This window comes from Brienomyrus brachyistius, chromosome 9, assembly GCF_023856365.1.
Source record: "Brienomyrus brachyistius isolate T26 chromosome 9, BBRACH_0.4, whole genome shotgun sequence".
In the NCBI taxonomy this organism is placed as follows: domain Eukaryota; kingdom Metazoa; phylum Chordata; class Actinopteri; order Osteoglossiformes; family Mormyridae; genus Brienomyrus; species Brienomyrus brachyistius.
Genome location: NC_064541.1, coordinates 11,327,742 through 11,342,737, shown reverse-complemented (window position 1 = coordinate 11,342,737; position 14,996 = coordinate 11,327,742). Strand labels below are relative to the sequence as shown.

Sequence of the window (14,996 nt, the reverse complement as noted above, 5' to 3'; positions counted from 1 at the left end):
TACTGAGGAACAGTAAACAGAATGGATAGACCGCCTCTTTAACATGAACCGTTCGATCGGCTTTGGCAGCGCACCAAAACAAGGGGTGATTATTCTTTGCTTATTACATTTTGTCCTCCTCTCAGTCAACCAGCTCACTTTGCGTCCTGCGATTGATCCACTACAGGGTCACTATAATTTCCGCCTGCTTTACCACAGAGGCACGAGTTTTAAAGTAGAATTTGAAAAAAGGGAAGTTAAGAGTAGCGATAGACATTTACGGATATTTACTTTGGATCCTCCATAGGGAGGCAAACAGGGAAGGAAACAGAACACAGTCTATAAGCAACCTGAGTTTCATTTTTATTGTAAAAAAAAAAGATAGAATTCATACAAAACAGTCACCACCGTACAGCGGGACACCGCAAAGGCATTTTATGTCCTTGCACCTTGCTTCTTCTGGATCATTCTCCTCAGGGTGACATCTGGCACCAGGTCTGACTGCTTCACGTCTGTGTTGTCGCAGCCAACATAGGGACAGCTGCCGGGAGGGGGGGGCAGAGGCAAAAGGTCACTAGCAGCCCGCACGCCACACTGAAATCCTTTACGCCACGACAGACGCCATTTCACCCTTGAGGTGGAACGGTGTACATCCATCTCAGAGAAATGGGTCTCTTACGGACGGCTTGGAAATGCTCGGCATGTACCTCTGAGGCTGATCTTGATCAACGCAAAAGAAAAGAAAAGAAAAGAAAAGAAAAGCAGGGCTCATAATCGACCTGTTATCTGCCATTTCGCAACAGCAACAATGGAAAAGACAGACATCCGACACCCAGCGAGTAAACAATGAGTGCATGTTTGTGCCTTTTCACTTCCGGGTCTCTGCGTTAATTTCACTTGTAGCCGCCTGCTTTTTTCCCCCCTTCGGCACGTAAATAAGGGCAGGTATTTTGGATACACAGAGGCTGCCCGTCAACACCGTCGTTTAAGCGGAAAGAGGAAGCTGGCACGGCTGAATTGCTACATGTATGACGCCACACATCTCCAAAGGGATTCGATAATACTGTATGTAATCAGGGGCAACCCGCTGCGTGTGTAATTTGCGCGTTTCCCGTGTCGATACGTGGTTTTCCCGGGTGCTCCGGCTCTTCCCACAAACATGCAGTGTTTTCTGGTATCTGGCTGTGTGTGACCCTACACTGCACGAGCAGTTTTCCACATTTCCAGTTAGCTAATCTGCTGTAGGCACACCCACTGGCTCTGCTTTCCCATCAACACGCCGTCACGTGAGCCCAGGTGCCACCCCACGATTGGCCGGGCCTCACCAGGTACACCGACTCTCGTCTCGGGTGATACGCAGTTCGGCTGGACCTGGTGGCGACATTCAAGCGACCCGTGAAAAGGATGCGGGTCAAACACAGTGCTCTCCGGGGCAACAGCATCCGGTCACCGACGGCAACGTCGGCAAGCAGGGCGGACAGAATGACAGAGACATTCTCTATTCATAGTCATATTCCCCGCGTAGGTAGATGCAAACAAGCCAACCTCCCACACACCTGCCTCCTCTGGTTTTCTCCAACCTCACTTTCTCCTTCGGAGGTCAACCAACATTGCTCTCGCTCCATAAAGGCGGAGAACATCCCAAAATCACTGCAACGGCTTCCCCACCCGCCCAAACACCATCCCTGATGACGATTGGGAGCGCTTCTCCTCGAGAGATTAAACACAAAGCTTCAAACCCGCTGTGGTTACCACAAGGGCTTCTCTCCCCCCCCCCGCCCCCCCTTTCCTTTTTGTGAAACAGAAGAGCGACCAGGATCTTTAAAGAGCCACGTGTTTGCCGGAAGGACGCCCTCTTCCAGGTACCAGATTTCACAGGAATCAGCCGAATGAATTCCAGCACTCAGAAAACACAGCATGTTTTCAAGAATAACAGCGGGACAGAGGCTCGTAGCCCTGGTGTGTACATACTGCCCTCATGGAGGACGCTGACGTCATGCTACCCCTAAGAACTGTTTACAACAAAAACCCGGAACAAGTTCTTTAAAAAAAAAAAAAAAAAAAAAAGTTGTTTTTTTTTTTTTTTTTTTACAGAAGCCATTTTTTTTTTTTTTAAATCCAGTCTCAAAGTACAGAAGGTTCAATGACCTCTGTGGCACACTGTTCATGGCGGGCTGGGTTGAAATTACCGCACTTGACTTAAATACACCTGCAATCCTTTGTACAATTGTGTCGGGCATTAAGAGTTCACTCCTTACATGGAGATTATGCATCAATTAAGTAAATTTTCATAAACGAGGGGAACACGGCTAGTATTCAGAGGCAAAAACGGTAAAAAAAAAACAAACAAACTTGAAGCTGACGGATCAATACACTGAATAGTCAGTAGTGTTTCTGATAAGAAAATCGTAGTTGTAATTGCAGTTGTAGTTGTAATTGTAATTGTACTTTCTGAGCTGTGTTGCGTGGGAGGCCGCGATTAATAGCGAGAAGCACGAACAGCGTGAGGGGGCCGGCGTTCGCGTGCGACGTGTCCCGCTGGGTTCATACTCGCGCCTTGTCGGCACACCGGGTGGTCACATTGGCACCTAAGCCGAGAGGGGGGGCTCAGAGCGAGCTGGGCGCATCGTGACGCCGACATGCCTCCGGGGGCGCGGCCGAGGTGAAATATAGGGTCCCGAGTTTATTAATAACTGCTGAGCGAAGGAGGTGCAGCTCAGCCTCGTGTGTGGAGCTACGTGGATGCGGAAGGAGCTGCTGTGTGCGTTGAGGGGCAGGCAGGGAGGTAGCGGTTTATCTCCCAGCTGCGTTAATCCGCTTAATTGCCCCTCCATAAAATGAAATGATCCAGCTCCGTGCCCCAGGACATCGGGAGAGCGGCGGAGGCTCTGGCAAAGACCGGGCCACTTACCGGAACTTCTTCTTCTGCTTCTCCCTGCGCTGGATGGCAGCGACTGCTGCCTCCTGCTCATATTGGTGATTGCATTTGATGTTCTTCACTGGGTTGACCATTTCCAGCTGTGTTGAATTCGGGGGTGGGGGGTGGGGGACAACAATCGATTAAATCGCGAGGGTGCGGCGGTGTGCCACACAGGGCCCCTGCACCTGCACACCGGGTGGGGGGACTTACCTGGGTAATGGGACAGGAGAAGTTAATCTGGCTCTGCATGACCGCGATGTCATCATCAAGATCTTCCTCTGTCCCCTGGCTAGCTGAGGGATTGGCTGCACACACAGGGAACAGGTGGGAGCATCAGAGCTCTGGAAGTCAGGGGGGCCACCACCCTGGAAAGGGCAACCTGTCCTATTATCCGTCAGGATTATATACAAGGTCTGCTTGTATATGTCTTAGGACATGATGATCCTCGAGGAAAACGGACTAGAACTGTAACAGACACAGACTGTTCTTAGGGCCTCGGTGACTCATTATAGTCGGATATACAAAAAAAGTCATATGCAGAAGCTCCATTCGTCTGCATTGTTCCCACCTCACATACGAGAGCAGTAATGCTAACCAGATGCCTTGTTTTTTTTTTTTTTTACAGTGCAGAGTCGTAAAAGGCAAACGATCCCCTTCTGTGTTCAGGAGCTGTGCTGTCGGGAGGGGGGGGGGGGGTGTGGCAAAAGGCATACGGTGACCGGAGCGTGTCCGGGTCAGGGGTACGATCTAGAGACTGCGTCAAAGAGAAAGACCACCGACAGGGTTGGATCTGCAGTGACTCAAGGCTACCCCCCCCCCTCCCCCCCCCGCCCGCCACGCGACGTATAATACACTCCTTTTGCCATGAGAGCGAAGGATCCCGTGCTTCTTAAGGAGAAAGGCAGGAGTCAGTGTAGTTCAACAACAGGACAGAAAGCGTACTTAAAGGGCGGCCCGTGGGCGGAGAGTCGAGGGTCTTTGCAGCATGAGAGATCTGCGGTTCCCTGGGTCCAGTCAGCAGTCCTCACCTGATGCTTGCAGTCATCCTGACCCAGACCCTATAGAGTTTACAACACGTCCCTCTCTGGCTGGTTTTTCCCACAGCGACTGAGGCAGCCGCCCAGAAGAGGCACCGTCCCGAGCTCAGAACGGACTCCTTATCGGCACTTCTGGACCACTCCTTATTTCCGCATGGTGCTGATAACCTGTGTCCCCTCCCCCTGGATGCTGGATTTCCCCCCCCCACGTGTCGAGGCAGGAAAGCCCAGCCATTAAAGATGCTGGGAGTTTCCCCCTATTACATTTTCAATTTTCCCAAAATGAATAGGCGGCTTCGTGGGTTAGGATCAAATGCAGCGACAACACACAATCCAGACCTTTCTGCATCACATGGCGAGTCTAGATGAAACCGGAGAATTCGGTGCACGATGCTTTTTCAGTCTCACGCGTGTCGAAATTCCTCGTATCACATGAAACCTCGTATAAATCTCAGCAGGAAAGTGAGGGGGGAAATTCCACATCCACCTCATACCGCAGGACAGGCATTGGAAATACCAGATAGATTAAGTGTGCTCAGCAGACACGTAACAGTTATTTACATTTTTACATTTTACTTAGCAGACACCAAAATGGTGCACATTTCTGGAAAAACAGGGTCACCCAGTCCATGGAGAAATTGGGGTTAAGGGCCTTGCTCAAGGGCCCAATGGTGAAATCACAGTAGCAACCATGGGACTTGAACCAGCGACCTTCCGGTCACAGGCACACACAACCCACTGAGCCACATTATCGTCCCCATTTGCTTTCAGCGAGCGAGAGATAGAAACGCCAGGGGCGGAGCTTGGCCCCTATGATGCGATGCTTGCGCTAATTACAATGCAAATGAGGGGGAACTTCTAAAAGGACTCAAGGAGGAGTAAAGGACCTGAGCGTGCACAGATGACCGATGTCAACGAGGCTGCCGGCCCGAGAAGACAGGCAGGCAGTGGTGCTCAGCCGAAACGGGGACAGGCTGGCGCTTTCAGGCAGGATTACTCATCGGAGATGACAAAAAAAAAAAAAAAAAAAATGCATGAATGGAGCACAGCTTGTTTCGACCTGGAAGAAAAGGAAAGTAGGCGTGCATGTTGACTCATCTGCTGTGTGGTCTTGCGCTTAAAAAAAAAATAAAAAATTCTGCCACAGATTTGCAGAGTCTGAAAACAGAACATTTCATAACAGGGGGGGGGGCAGTGTTCAGACGGACCCAGAAATGTGGCTGAACATCAAATGCATGCTTTCATCCTCCTGCATGGGAAAGCATGCATCGCGACCGTTTGTTTGCCGCACACGCCAAACGCTCTGGGGGGGGGTCGCTGCAGCACCTCCGTCACCCCTAAGGCAGTTGGAACTGATACTATCCTGCAGGAAACTCAGAACGGCCCCCCAACCCGACACTTTCTCCTGCAGGGGGTCGTGGCAGCAGACAGCTGTGCAGCAAAGCGCAACCGCGTTGCACAAGCAAACACTGTCGCCAGACCGCTCCTCTATCTTGTTCCCCGAAAGCAACATCCTGCAGTTTCCCGTTAGCGGCCTCGCGGCGCCAATCCGTTGCTAAGCGCTGCCTGACGCCGGCATTCGCGTCGCTAGGCGGCCCCACCCGCTCCGCCACCTGCTGCTTGCCCTAACCTTCATGCCTGCTGATCTCCATCTCTTCCCTGCCTGCCACAACTCAGCCGTTTTATCTTTTATTTATCTACTCTCTGTTTGTTTGGGAGGGTCAGCCGCATCTCCAAGGACCTTTGGAGATGCGAGAACCGGAGTGGGGATCTCGCTGGGAACATCTGACATCATGCCGTAGGTCACCAGGCATGTAGTCCCGTGTAGAAAGACGAAAGCATGCATGAGACGGCCAGTCGCATTTCTGGGAGGCTGATCACCGTTCCACCGCCCCACGCGTCATTCCAAAAGGCAATTATGACACTAGCTGAGAGACGCACTGTGTACATCGGGAACAAATAAAAATTTTATTTGTATTTCGCCACTTTAGGTGAAGTTTCTAAGTATAAAACAACCTTGTAAAGATACACCCCCATGGGTAAACAATTAAAGCAGCTGGTGGGGGGGGGGTGCAAAGAAAGCACAGATAACTAAACATGCAGGACAATAAATCAACCCCCCAAAATCAGTCCGTTCCATCAGTGACAGTCTGGAAGGTAACTGTGGGTTTACGAGAACAAAATCACTATTACAACAAAAGGGAAACAGGAAGTAACATCAGACGCATATTTTAATCTCTTTTTTTTTGCCTTTGCAAGATTACAGAAAGGCTGAGCTAAAAGCACGCAGGTCGCGCTGACTGCAAAGCACGGATAGGCGGAGCGGTGAGAGATTATGTCAGCCTGGCGCGGCCTGGTGACACGCTGGCGGCCGAGCGCTTTAGCCACCGGTGATGACTCTCTCGCTCTCTTTCATGTACACATGCGATAACAACAGATGACTAATGCCAGAGCCAGCGGAAGGTTGAAATCATAACCAAATTCAGCATTTTAAAGCATGGTGTGAGAGCACCCGGTTCGACCAGGTATCCGCAGCGTCACGCACATGCTCAAAAGCAGAATCGGATAAAAACAAATGCGGGGGCCACTCTTACTACAAGCTGTGGCATGCGGGAGAGAGCGGTGAAACACGGCTTATGAATTTAACGAGGTGGTGTCACCCATTTTGTTTTTCAAACGTTGACCTTTGGGAATGTCAAAGTCAGCGCTGATTACGCACGGATGAGAAAAAGGGCGTGTCTAAGGGCCGGACTCCACCGGCGCTGCCCCCTGAGGGGATATGGATACCGGCCTATCGCCTTAGCCACGCCATTGTGCAATCGCGTCATGCCTGCGAGTGTGGCGTGGCGATGGCAGAGGGACACCCAAGAGTACTGGGGGGGAGGGCTCCTCCAGACTGATCAACCGGTGGAACCACATGCTGGGGGTCAGACACCGGGGGTTTGTTTTTGAAGATTGTGCAACGATGATGGGGGTGGGGGGGGGGTTAGAATCGCCGTGGGTAACAGAGAAACAGCTAAACTACAATAACACCCAGAGGGTGGGGAAAAAAAAAAAAAAAAGTACAACAAGTGGACGGGCGCTATGCTGTGGACCCCCCCGCCTTCGCAGAAGCCGGCTGTTTGCAGTCGAGCAGGAGGATTGCACAACTGCCACGCTGTTCAAACTGTTCGCAGTAAATATTGGGACAGAGATGCAGTGGAAAACCTATGTGAGGAGTTGAGGCGGTTTTACTGAGAGCCAACCCCCCCCCCCCCCCCCCCATGGCACTTCTCAGAACATGCCATTTAATAATATCAAACACTGGACTTTCGTAGAATCTTCGATTTAGGGACGACTTACTCAGGGTTCAGCCAGACATTCATTCTCACGGCTGGTTGCTCTACAGGAGCACCAAGGGGCTGCAAGCAGAGCGGCCTGTCGAAATGCAGGAGCCGCGACTCCTGTTCCCCCAGCAAAACGTCAGCATGGGACCGGGACCTGGGCTGCAGGGATGCGGGGGTCTTCTGTGGACTTTCATAGACATTTACGACGTCAATGTGGCCCTACACATCCAACTTGGAGATCGGGCTCATTAATTAATGTTGTTTCATTTTAATGCTGTCCAAAGCATCGCATCACACTTATAAATCACACTGTATTGAATCACACAGCATCAGATCACAAGGTTTTAAATCACGCTGCACTGAATTATAGTATTTATATCAGTGTCCAATCGGCATGAAGCGAATCATGAGGTGCGACCGATGCCCCTCCTTGCAGGTTCTGCTGCAGTAAAGCTGCATCTTATACCCTAAAAGGGGGGGGGGGTTAAGCTGGTCTCCACGGCGTGTAAGGGACTTCCAACCAGCTAGCAGAAACTCAAAAACAGCATGCAGCTGTTCGTTCAGGCTGACAGAGAGCAATGCACACAGATCCCAGGTACACAGGTACTGTCCTGAGGTCAGATCAGAGGTAGTAAAATTCATATGGATGGATGGATGGATGGATGATTGGAAAGACAGACAGATCTTTAGAAACATCACTGATCGCCTGTACTGGATATCACATGGTACATCTCTATCGTATCAGAAGTTTGCCGAGTGTGGATGGACAGGAGGCAGCCGAGAGCTGCACGCGGATGCAGAACCACGCAGACGACTCCAGGGACGCAGAGGCACATTCCACAAAATCCACACCTGCCCCTTGACCTTTTCCACAGGACGAGTCTGACATTCAGAGGCAGACAAAGCCGCCAACCGGGCAGGCGGCAGGAATCTCGCGCCGATGACTCATCTGTAAACGCGAAAAAATTCAAGTGTGCATGTCTGTTTGGTGGGGACTGATGACGCTGGCAGGAACGGAGAGGGTCCTGACGGAGGCAGCCTGCGACTGGAGGGCCATCTTTGGACAGGTATTGTGAAACTTTAAACAGTAGCACATTTTGTTTAATGAACCAACAACAGAGGCACAGAGAGGGATTGTGCAATCAGTGCCCTCAGCTAATTATTATGAGATCAAGTAGTGGTCACCATGGAAACCGCTTCCCTGTTTTTCCAAAACAAGCTCTGGCGAGTCCTTCCTGCGACGAGCCCTCAGCGAGGCGGCAGACATGGCGCAGCGAGGGGGGGGGGGGCTATCACACAGTGAGCTGCCCACAGATAAAATGAAACAACAGCGAAATGCTGAAGGATTACACAATGCGTCCCCTTCATTCCTGTCCATCCTGACGAATTCTTCACCCCATATACAGTTTTGAAAAGTCAACCCCCCCCCCACCTCTTAGCCATCACATGCTACTCTGTAAACACAAAAAAAAAAAAACTGGTGGAGAGGCCCCCACAGACCACTGGGGGGGGGGGGTATGATTAAATCTCAGAGCATCTTTGTCTATTGACAAATACGAGACACGCAGGAGTGCGTAAGTGCAGGAGTTCTGCCAGGCGGCCGGGCTGTCGCTGTGCTACACGGTCATCTGGTCAGGAAGGGTGCATTACGCAAAGCCCAAAACTCAAACTGCAGGGGGGGCTAAAATCAATGCGGTGATACAGGCGGCCACCCAAAAACAAGAAGTAAAAAAAAAAATTAACAATTAAAGTCGGATGGTCTTTAACAAACGTACCATCCGACATAGAACCCCAGGGTTCAGTACGAGCCCTCTGTTACTTGCCTACCAGCTTAGCAGGAAGCTAGCAGCTCCCCATTCCATACCTGACCCGCATCGATACCATCAGCATGAGGCGGAAGAACAGCCACCAAAATGTTTATTTAGACTTGCAACACCACCCGTCGAGTCACGCAAAACGGCACTCTTATTTATCTACTCGAAAGCTTTGGCTACGAGGCTCGGTTCGCTGTTAGCCGGGCCAAAGTGGTCCGCGGGTCGAGCGGGCCAAACCCCACCCAATTTATACCATCATCTGTTAATAACAGGCAACAGACAAGGCTTCTGGGGGAGATTTACGCCGTGGCGCGGTCTGGAGTTTTCTACACAAAGTCTGCCGACACTAACAGAAGCCACATGAGGACAAGAGCGGCAGAATGCCAGCCGCCCGCTGTACAGGCCATGGTCACGGGATACGAGAGGTGCGGAGGAGGAAGGAGCAAGGAGGTGAAAGAAGATGCAAGATGGGTGGGCCAAAGAGTTATTTTTATTTCAAGCCACGTGGGATTTTCCCAATTAATATCCCGTTCTCAGGGAGCCCCTTCCCGGCCCGAATTCTCCACTCTGCTGTAATTAGCAGGTCTTTCCAGGCCGCCTGACGTTGGCGAGCATTTTTAAGAGTCTCACGCGCAAAAAGAAGGGAGAGGGAAAAAAAAAAGGAGTGTGGAATCAGCCTGGCGGCCACTCCCCCCCGGGACTCACTGGCGGTCCTCTCCCTCTTCACACCGCTGGACATGCTGGTGTGTCTCGCCCTCCGATTGGCAGGCCGTTTCACCCCGTTTGTGGGCCCACGAGACTGTGGCTTTGCGGATTGAGCACACAGCCAAATTTCCCATGTGGGGAGGTGGGGGGGGGGGGGGGGGGGGCAGGGGCAGGACAGGCTGAGCACCGTATGAAGCATCGCAGAATAGCTCGTTGACGTAGAAGAAATATCTTCCTCCCATGAATCTAGTTTTTCTTGTACTCTGAAAATTCACTGGCTTTTTGCCAGTGCCCCCCACCCCCAACCAAAAAAATGAATCTCACCAAAACTGCACGTGGAATAACTGCACCTTCTTTACTTCTGTTGTGATTTTCGTGAAAACCCCTCGCACCGGTCACGCACATGAACACACGCGTACACACAATTACTGCAGACAAGTGCGTCCACTGTATGCAGTGACCTGTATCCAGCTTAGGTCTGATGCTCTAAAATAATAAAAAGCCCCCCAACTGGGAAGTAGAAGGACCACTGAGAACTCGATTACATGTTGCTTACATAACACCAGCGGGGGGGGGGGGGGGGGGGAGATGGGTGTCAACATGACGCGACTTGAAAACCCCTTTTGTTGTATGATGCTCCTCTTCAGCCTTTTGTCTGGCCACTCAGTTTTGTTTTGTTTTTTTTTTTATTTTTTTTTGGGGGGGGGGGGTAGTCTGAGATGTATATATATATATATCACAACAAACAGCAAAACGAACCCTGGGGGGCTGCGCGAAAGCGTGAACAAGACGAGGACTCCCAAGAAACGCTGGGGGGGTCAGAGTTCCTGGAACGCAACTAGTGCAGCAGCGAGGCCTGCAACAGCCCGCCGCCCCCCCCAACCCGACCGGCTTGCACCGTTAATGACTCACCCTGTGAGTCAGAGCCGAGCCATCCTAGCCCGTTTTAAAGGACTGCCAGGGAGGGGGGGGCTCTGTTAATGTTCAACTCACTGAGTAGCTCAGGGGGGAGAGACGGAGGAGAAGAGAGAGGGAGAAAGCGGGGGGGGAAAGGGGGGGGCAGCTGTTTCCATGGACATTCACACGAACGACCCCGAGGCTTCTAGCCACACTAACCAACACAGGGAAGTGCAATATTATTCTGCACTGTAAAAGGACCATATAACAATCTGTTATTGGGGGGGGGGGACTTCGCTTCCCCTGGGCATTTTTGGTCTAATACAAACCTGGACTGATCCTGTTGTATCGCTACACTATGACATCCACAACTTGTGAAAGGATTATCATGGAAAATGGACAATACAACGTCGATGCACTGCATTTTAAAAACCAAAAACCTTAACCAGGCAGCTAAAGGTGACCTGTTTTCAAATGTGCTGATTTTCATCCAGGAGGAAATTAAAGGGCAATCTATCAGGATCAGAGAGCCATTTCACCCAAGGGCGAAGCCATCGAAATGCCTGAATTGGGTAGTCAGAAATCAAAGAACAAAGCACAGAGGTCAAGCGCCGGTGCACACCGGTCTCACGCGGTCGCCTGTGGAGTGGCTCGCAAACCGGAGCAGCACGTCCGTCTCCGGCAGCCCCCTAGTGGCAATATGGTGAATTGCAACTAAAGATAAAAAGGTGCCTCGCTATGACGTAATCCCTAATCAGGTTTCATGTGACATTTTGCTAATGCGCAAGCCACTCACCTCCTTCACACTTCGGAGCGGGAGCAATGCATGTCACATTAGGATGTGTTAAATCCTGCAGAGAGACAATATCTCTCTGAATTTCCCAAGCTCCCTCCTTCAACCCTGTCACAGGGCACTTTCACGTCTTTTTGTGGGAACTTAAGTAAGGCAGTCAGTCGTAAGATAGGAGAAAATAAAACACTGTTTATATGTGCATGTAATGGACAAATAAATTAACAATAAATAAACTGATTCAGTTCTGTGCTCTGGGAGCAGCCAGACACTAAACCGAGTCAAAATTAAAAACAGCGGTCAACCACCTCTGCAATGGCGGTAACGGGCAGTCCGCATGCAGAGCAAAATGCGTGATAGATAGGAGCAGTGAACCAGGATCTCAGCTTGGCGGCTGGCAGGAGGCCGGTCAGCCCCCAAACTGCCACTGCACAGCGATCACACCCTTCCTGTCTGGGAGGTCGTTCCAGATCGGACTGGTACATAACCGGTCTCAGAATTTTCAAAGGACCACCCGTATTATTTATGGAGAAAACATAGACCCCTGTATGATGCAATAAGACGACACACATGCACGCACACACATACACACACACACACGCACACACACACGCACAGCTTAAATGCAGTTTTTTTTAATCCCTGCTTTTCAGGGCTGTCGAGGTTTCATACAGCTTCCCCAATTTAACAGCACATATGCTTTTTCGCTGATCTTCACACGTCCCACAGAAGGCGCAAAGCCGATTTCTAACGCAGTGAAAGGTAGGAGCCGTCTCAAGGGCAGAAGCTGGCGGGGGGGGGGGGGGGGGGGGGGTCAATGTAAAAGAACCTTCGGTGTGGCACGAGAGGAACCGCATGGTTCTGAGTCAGCCGGAGCGAGGATGCGATGCGTCATCCGAAACCCCAGGAGAGGGAGCTGGAGCGCATGGAAAGGCACGCGTGTGCACTAGTGAAAGGGAGCGTGTGCACTAGTGAAAGGGAGCGTGTGCACTAGTGAAAGGGAGCGTGTGCACTAAAGGGAGGTCCTTACTCTGCGTGCCAAACCTCCTCAGGCTCTCCCTGAAGGCTGCCACCTTGGCGTGTCTCTGGAGGTCAGCATTAGAGAGGGTGTCTGTCAGCTCGGCGAATCGCTGCTTCACTGCGTCTTTGAGGTCCCGCATCGCCTCTGGGGGCTGCCGTCGAGCCTAGGGGAGAACGGTGCTACCCTCAAAAGGTGACCACAATTTAAAAATTTTTAAATGAATGAACTCCTACATCAGTGTCAGTATGAAACAACAGCTCGTCCCTCCCTGACCTCCTGTAACTCTGGGTAAATTAGTAATAAGTCTGCTCTGTGAACACTGGACGATACATTTTTAACAGGCACTCTCTAAATACGTGCCTCTGAGCCTCTGACTCAGTCGTGTTAATGTCAATGTACTTTCTTCCTCCTTGCAGCGATTCTTATAATCAGCATATCAGCAATGCCTGAGTTTTCGTCGGGCTTGGAATGTGGCTCATTCAGCATTGTCCTCAGTGCCGTTGTAAGGCCGGGGGGGAGGGGGGGGGAATTTCAGTCATCGCACTGACACTCAGATTTTCTGAGAATCCTGGGAAATCAAACAAACAGGTAGGGCCTGCTCGTGAGTCACAGAAGGAGAATCTCTCAGTAACTCGGGGGGGGGGGGGGGGGGGGGGATGCAGAAATGTGAATGAGTCACCACCGACCAGTCAGGCCCCACTCAGCATGGGAAACACGTCAAAGTCGACGTGTGCAGGTGTGTGCGTGCGTTCCGCGATCCCAATCACCCGCACAATTCTTTGTTCCAGAATTCCTTAAACTTTACGTTTCTCAATTCAAGCGTTTTTGCCTTTAGTCACCAATAGAGTATGGCGTCAGTATGTCGGCAGGGTGCAGTGCGGACAGTCACACGGCAAACATGTCCGCCTGCCTACCAACGCTCGCCACGCAGCGCGGTTCAGCCACCTGTGCCGTAACGTGCTCCACGGCCTCGGAGAAGCGTGTGAGGTCTTCATCCAGCCGGGCACAGTCCAACAGCAGCTTCTCCAGTGCCTGGACGTCCCGCTCGCTCCCTGCAAGGCAGCGGCACAGGCGGTGAGCGCAGGCAGCCGCCTGAGATGCGAGCGACAGCTGTTGCTGTGAAGCGACACTTTGCGCTCCATGCAGATGCACTGCTTGCGCAGTAAGTAAACACACTCTGGAGGAGACTGACTCACTCTCCACGCCGTACGTATGCGACATACGGCCTGCAGCAACTTCCCACAGTGCCCCACAACTACTGCGCACAGTGTACGAGCCATAAGAACCTCTAATGAGATGCATGTGTGCAAAATAAAAGTGCAGCGCGGATGCACCACCTTCGGTTTCCGCCAGATCCATAGCGGCATCAGTTACGACATCCATCGCCGTGCCGACGTCCGTCTGACAGGACTTCAGGGAGGAGAGGTTGGTGTTCACCACACTCAGTGACATGGCGCCACGTACTTAAGGCTCACGAATCTGCTGAGAGGCACAGCGGCACATGCCAGAAATCAACAAGCGTGCATGTCACACCATCCAGACAGGAGTAGCTATACTCACCCAGGGATCAGTGGGTCCTGAGCCACTTTATTAATTAGCTGAGTAAAAACCACCAGCTTGGATTGTTACCATACAAGATTAACTTGTTTTAAATAAACATTAGATTGAGAAACACGTTAGCATAAACTTGGACTAACCCCAGCACATGCATTTTATCCAATGCTGATAGTGTCGAAACAAATGAATTACTTCAGTCTTTAATTCATGTTTGATCAAACGCACACTTCAGTAGAGAAAATTCATAAGCGAAATGCAACAGGATTTAATACACAGCGCTGAGGCTATATTATACGGAGAAGAAAAATTAAATAGGTGTTAATTTGATTTCACTCAGCTAATATACGAAGATGCATAATATATGGCGTCACATGGTATAAGATTATAAGATTGTCAAGCAGGCCAATTATCTTCAGATAATGTTTGTATTAAAGAACTGCCCGGCTGGGTCTAATCTAAATAAAAGGAATATGCCTACATTTCACAACATCGTCATTATATTCACAATGTCAACTGGCTGCCTAACCTGCCGAGAGTGAATTGCAACACTGGCAGCTGAATATTGCACGCAATCGCGGACTTAATCGGCGTTCCCCTCCTATGGCGTCCGGCCTGCGAGGTGTGCCCACCGGCTGGCCAACTGCAGCACGACACGCAACCGCAAACTATGACAACGGTCACATCCAGCAGCTGCCTTGATCGCGCGATGCTAACGAGCGACGTGTAGAATATGTATGTACGGTCTTCCTGGTATAGGCTAAGCATTAGCATAAAGCAAAACAACACCCACCCCAGGCTTGCTGGCTACTTCTGTCACTCTTCGAAATTTCCGACAAAATTCAGAAGCACCCCGTGTTGACCTCTCCTTCTATTGCATTGTGGGATATGTTGTTTTAAACGCATTATTGTCAATAGTTCAGTGTCCCAAATGACTACATATCCCATGTCAC

The 14,996-nt window shown here is 50.9% G+C and overlaps 2 protein-coding genes across 6 annotated transcripts in view; both read right to left on the bottom strand.

Annotated features, from left to right (window-relative positions):
* washc5 (WASH complex subunit 5) overlaps positions 1-14,996 on the bottom strand; it is a 108,548-nt gene that overhangs the window by 80,161 nt on the left and 13,391 nt on the right. The window lies entirely within an intron of this gene.
* Positions 320-14,934, bottom strand: nsmce2 (NSE2 (MMS21) homolog, SMC5-SMC6 complex SUMO ligase). Of its 5 annotated transcripts, none has more exons than XM_049025107.1 (7): positions 14,837-14,934; positions 13,827-13,968; positions 13,435-13,541; positions 12,499-12,652; positions 3,110-3,204; positions 2,891-2,997; positions 320-520 (listed from the first exon to the last, which is right to left on the bottom strand). In XM_049025107.1, the coding sequence occupies exons 2-7, from the start codon at positions 13,939-13,941 to the stop codon at positions 415-417; spliced, it is 684 nt and encodes a 227-aa protein (XP_048881064.1). In that variant the 5' UTR covers positions 13,942-13,968; positions 14,837-14,934; the 3' UTR covers positions 320-414. The 5 variants fall into 5 exon arrangements, with proteins under 5 accessions (XP_048881064.1, XP_048881068.1, XP_048881066.1 ...); XM_049025111.1 differs by having other exon boundaries at positions 13,827-13,971; positions 14,837-14,901; XM_049025109.1 differs by lacking the exon at positions 14,837-14,934 and adding an exon at positions 14,050-14,830 and having other exon boundaries at positions 13,827-13,971.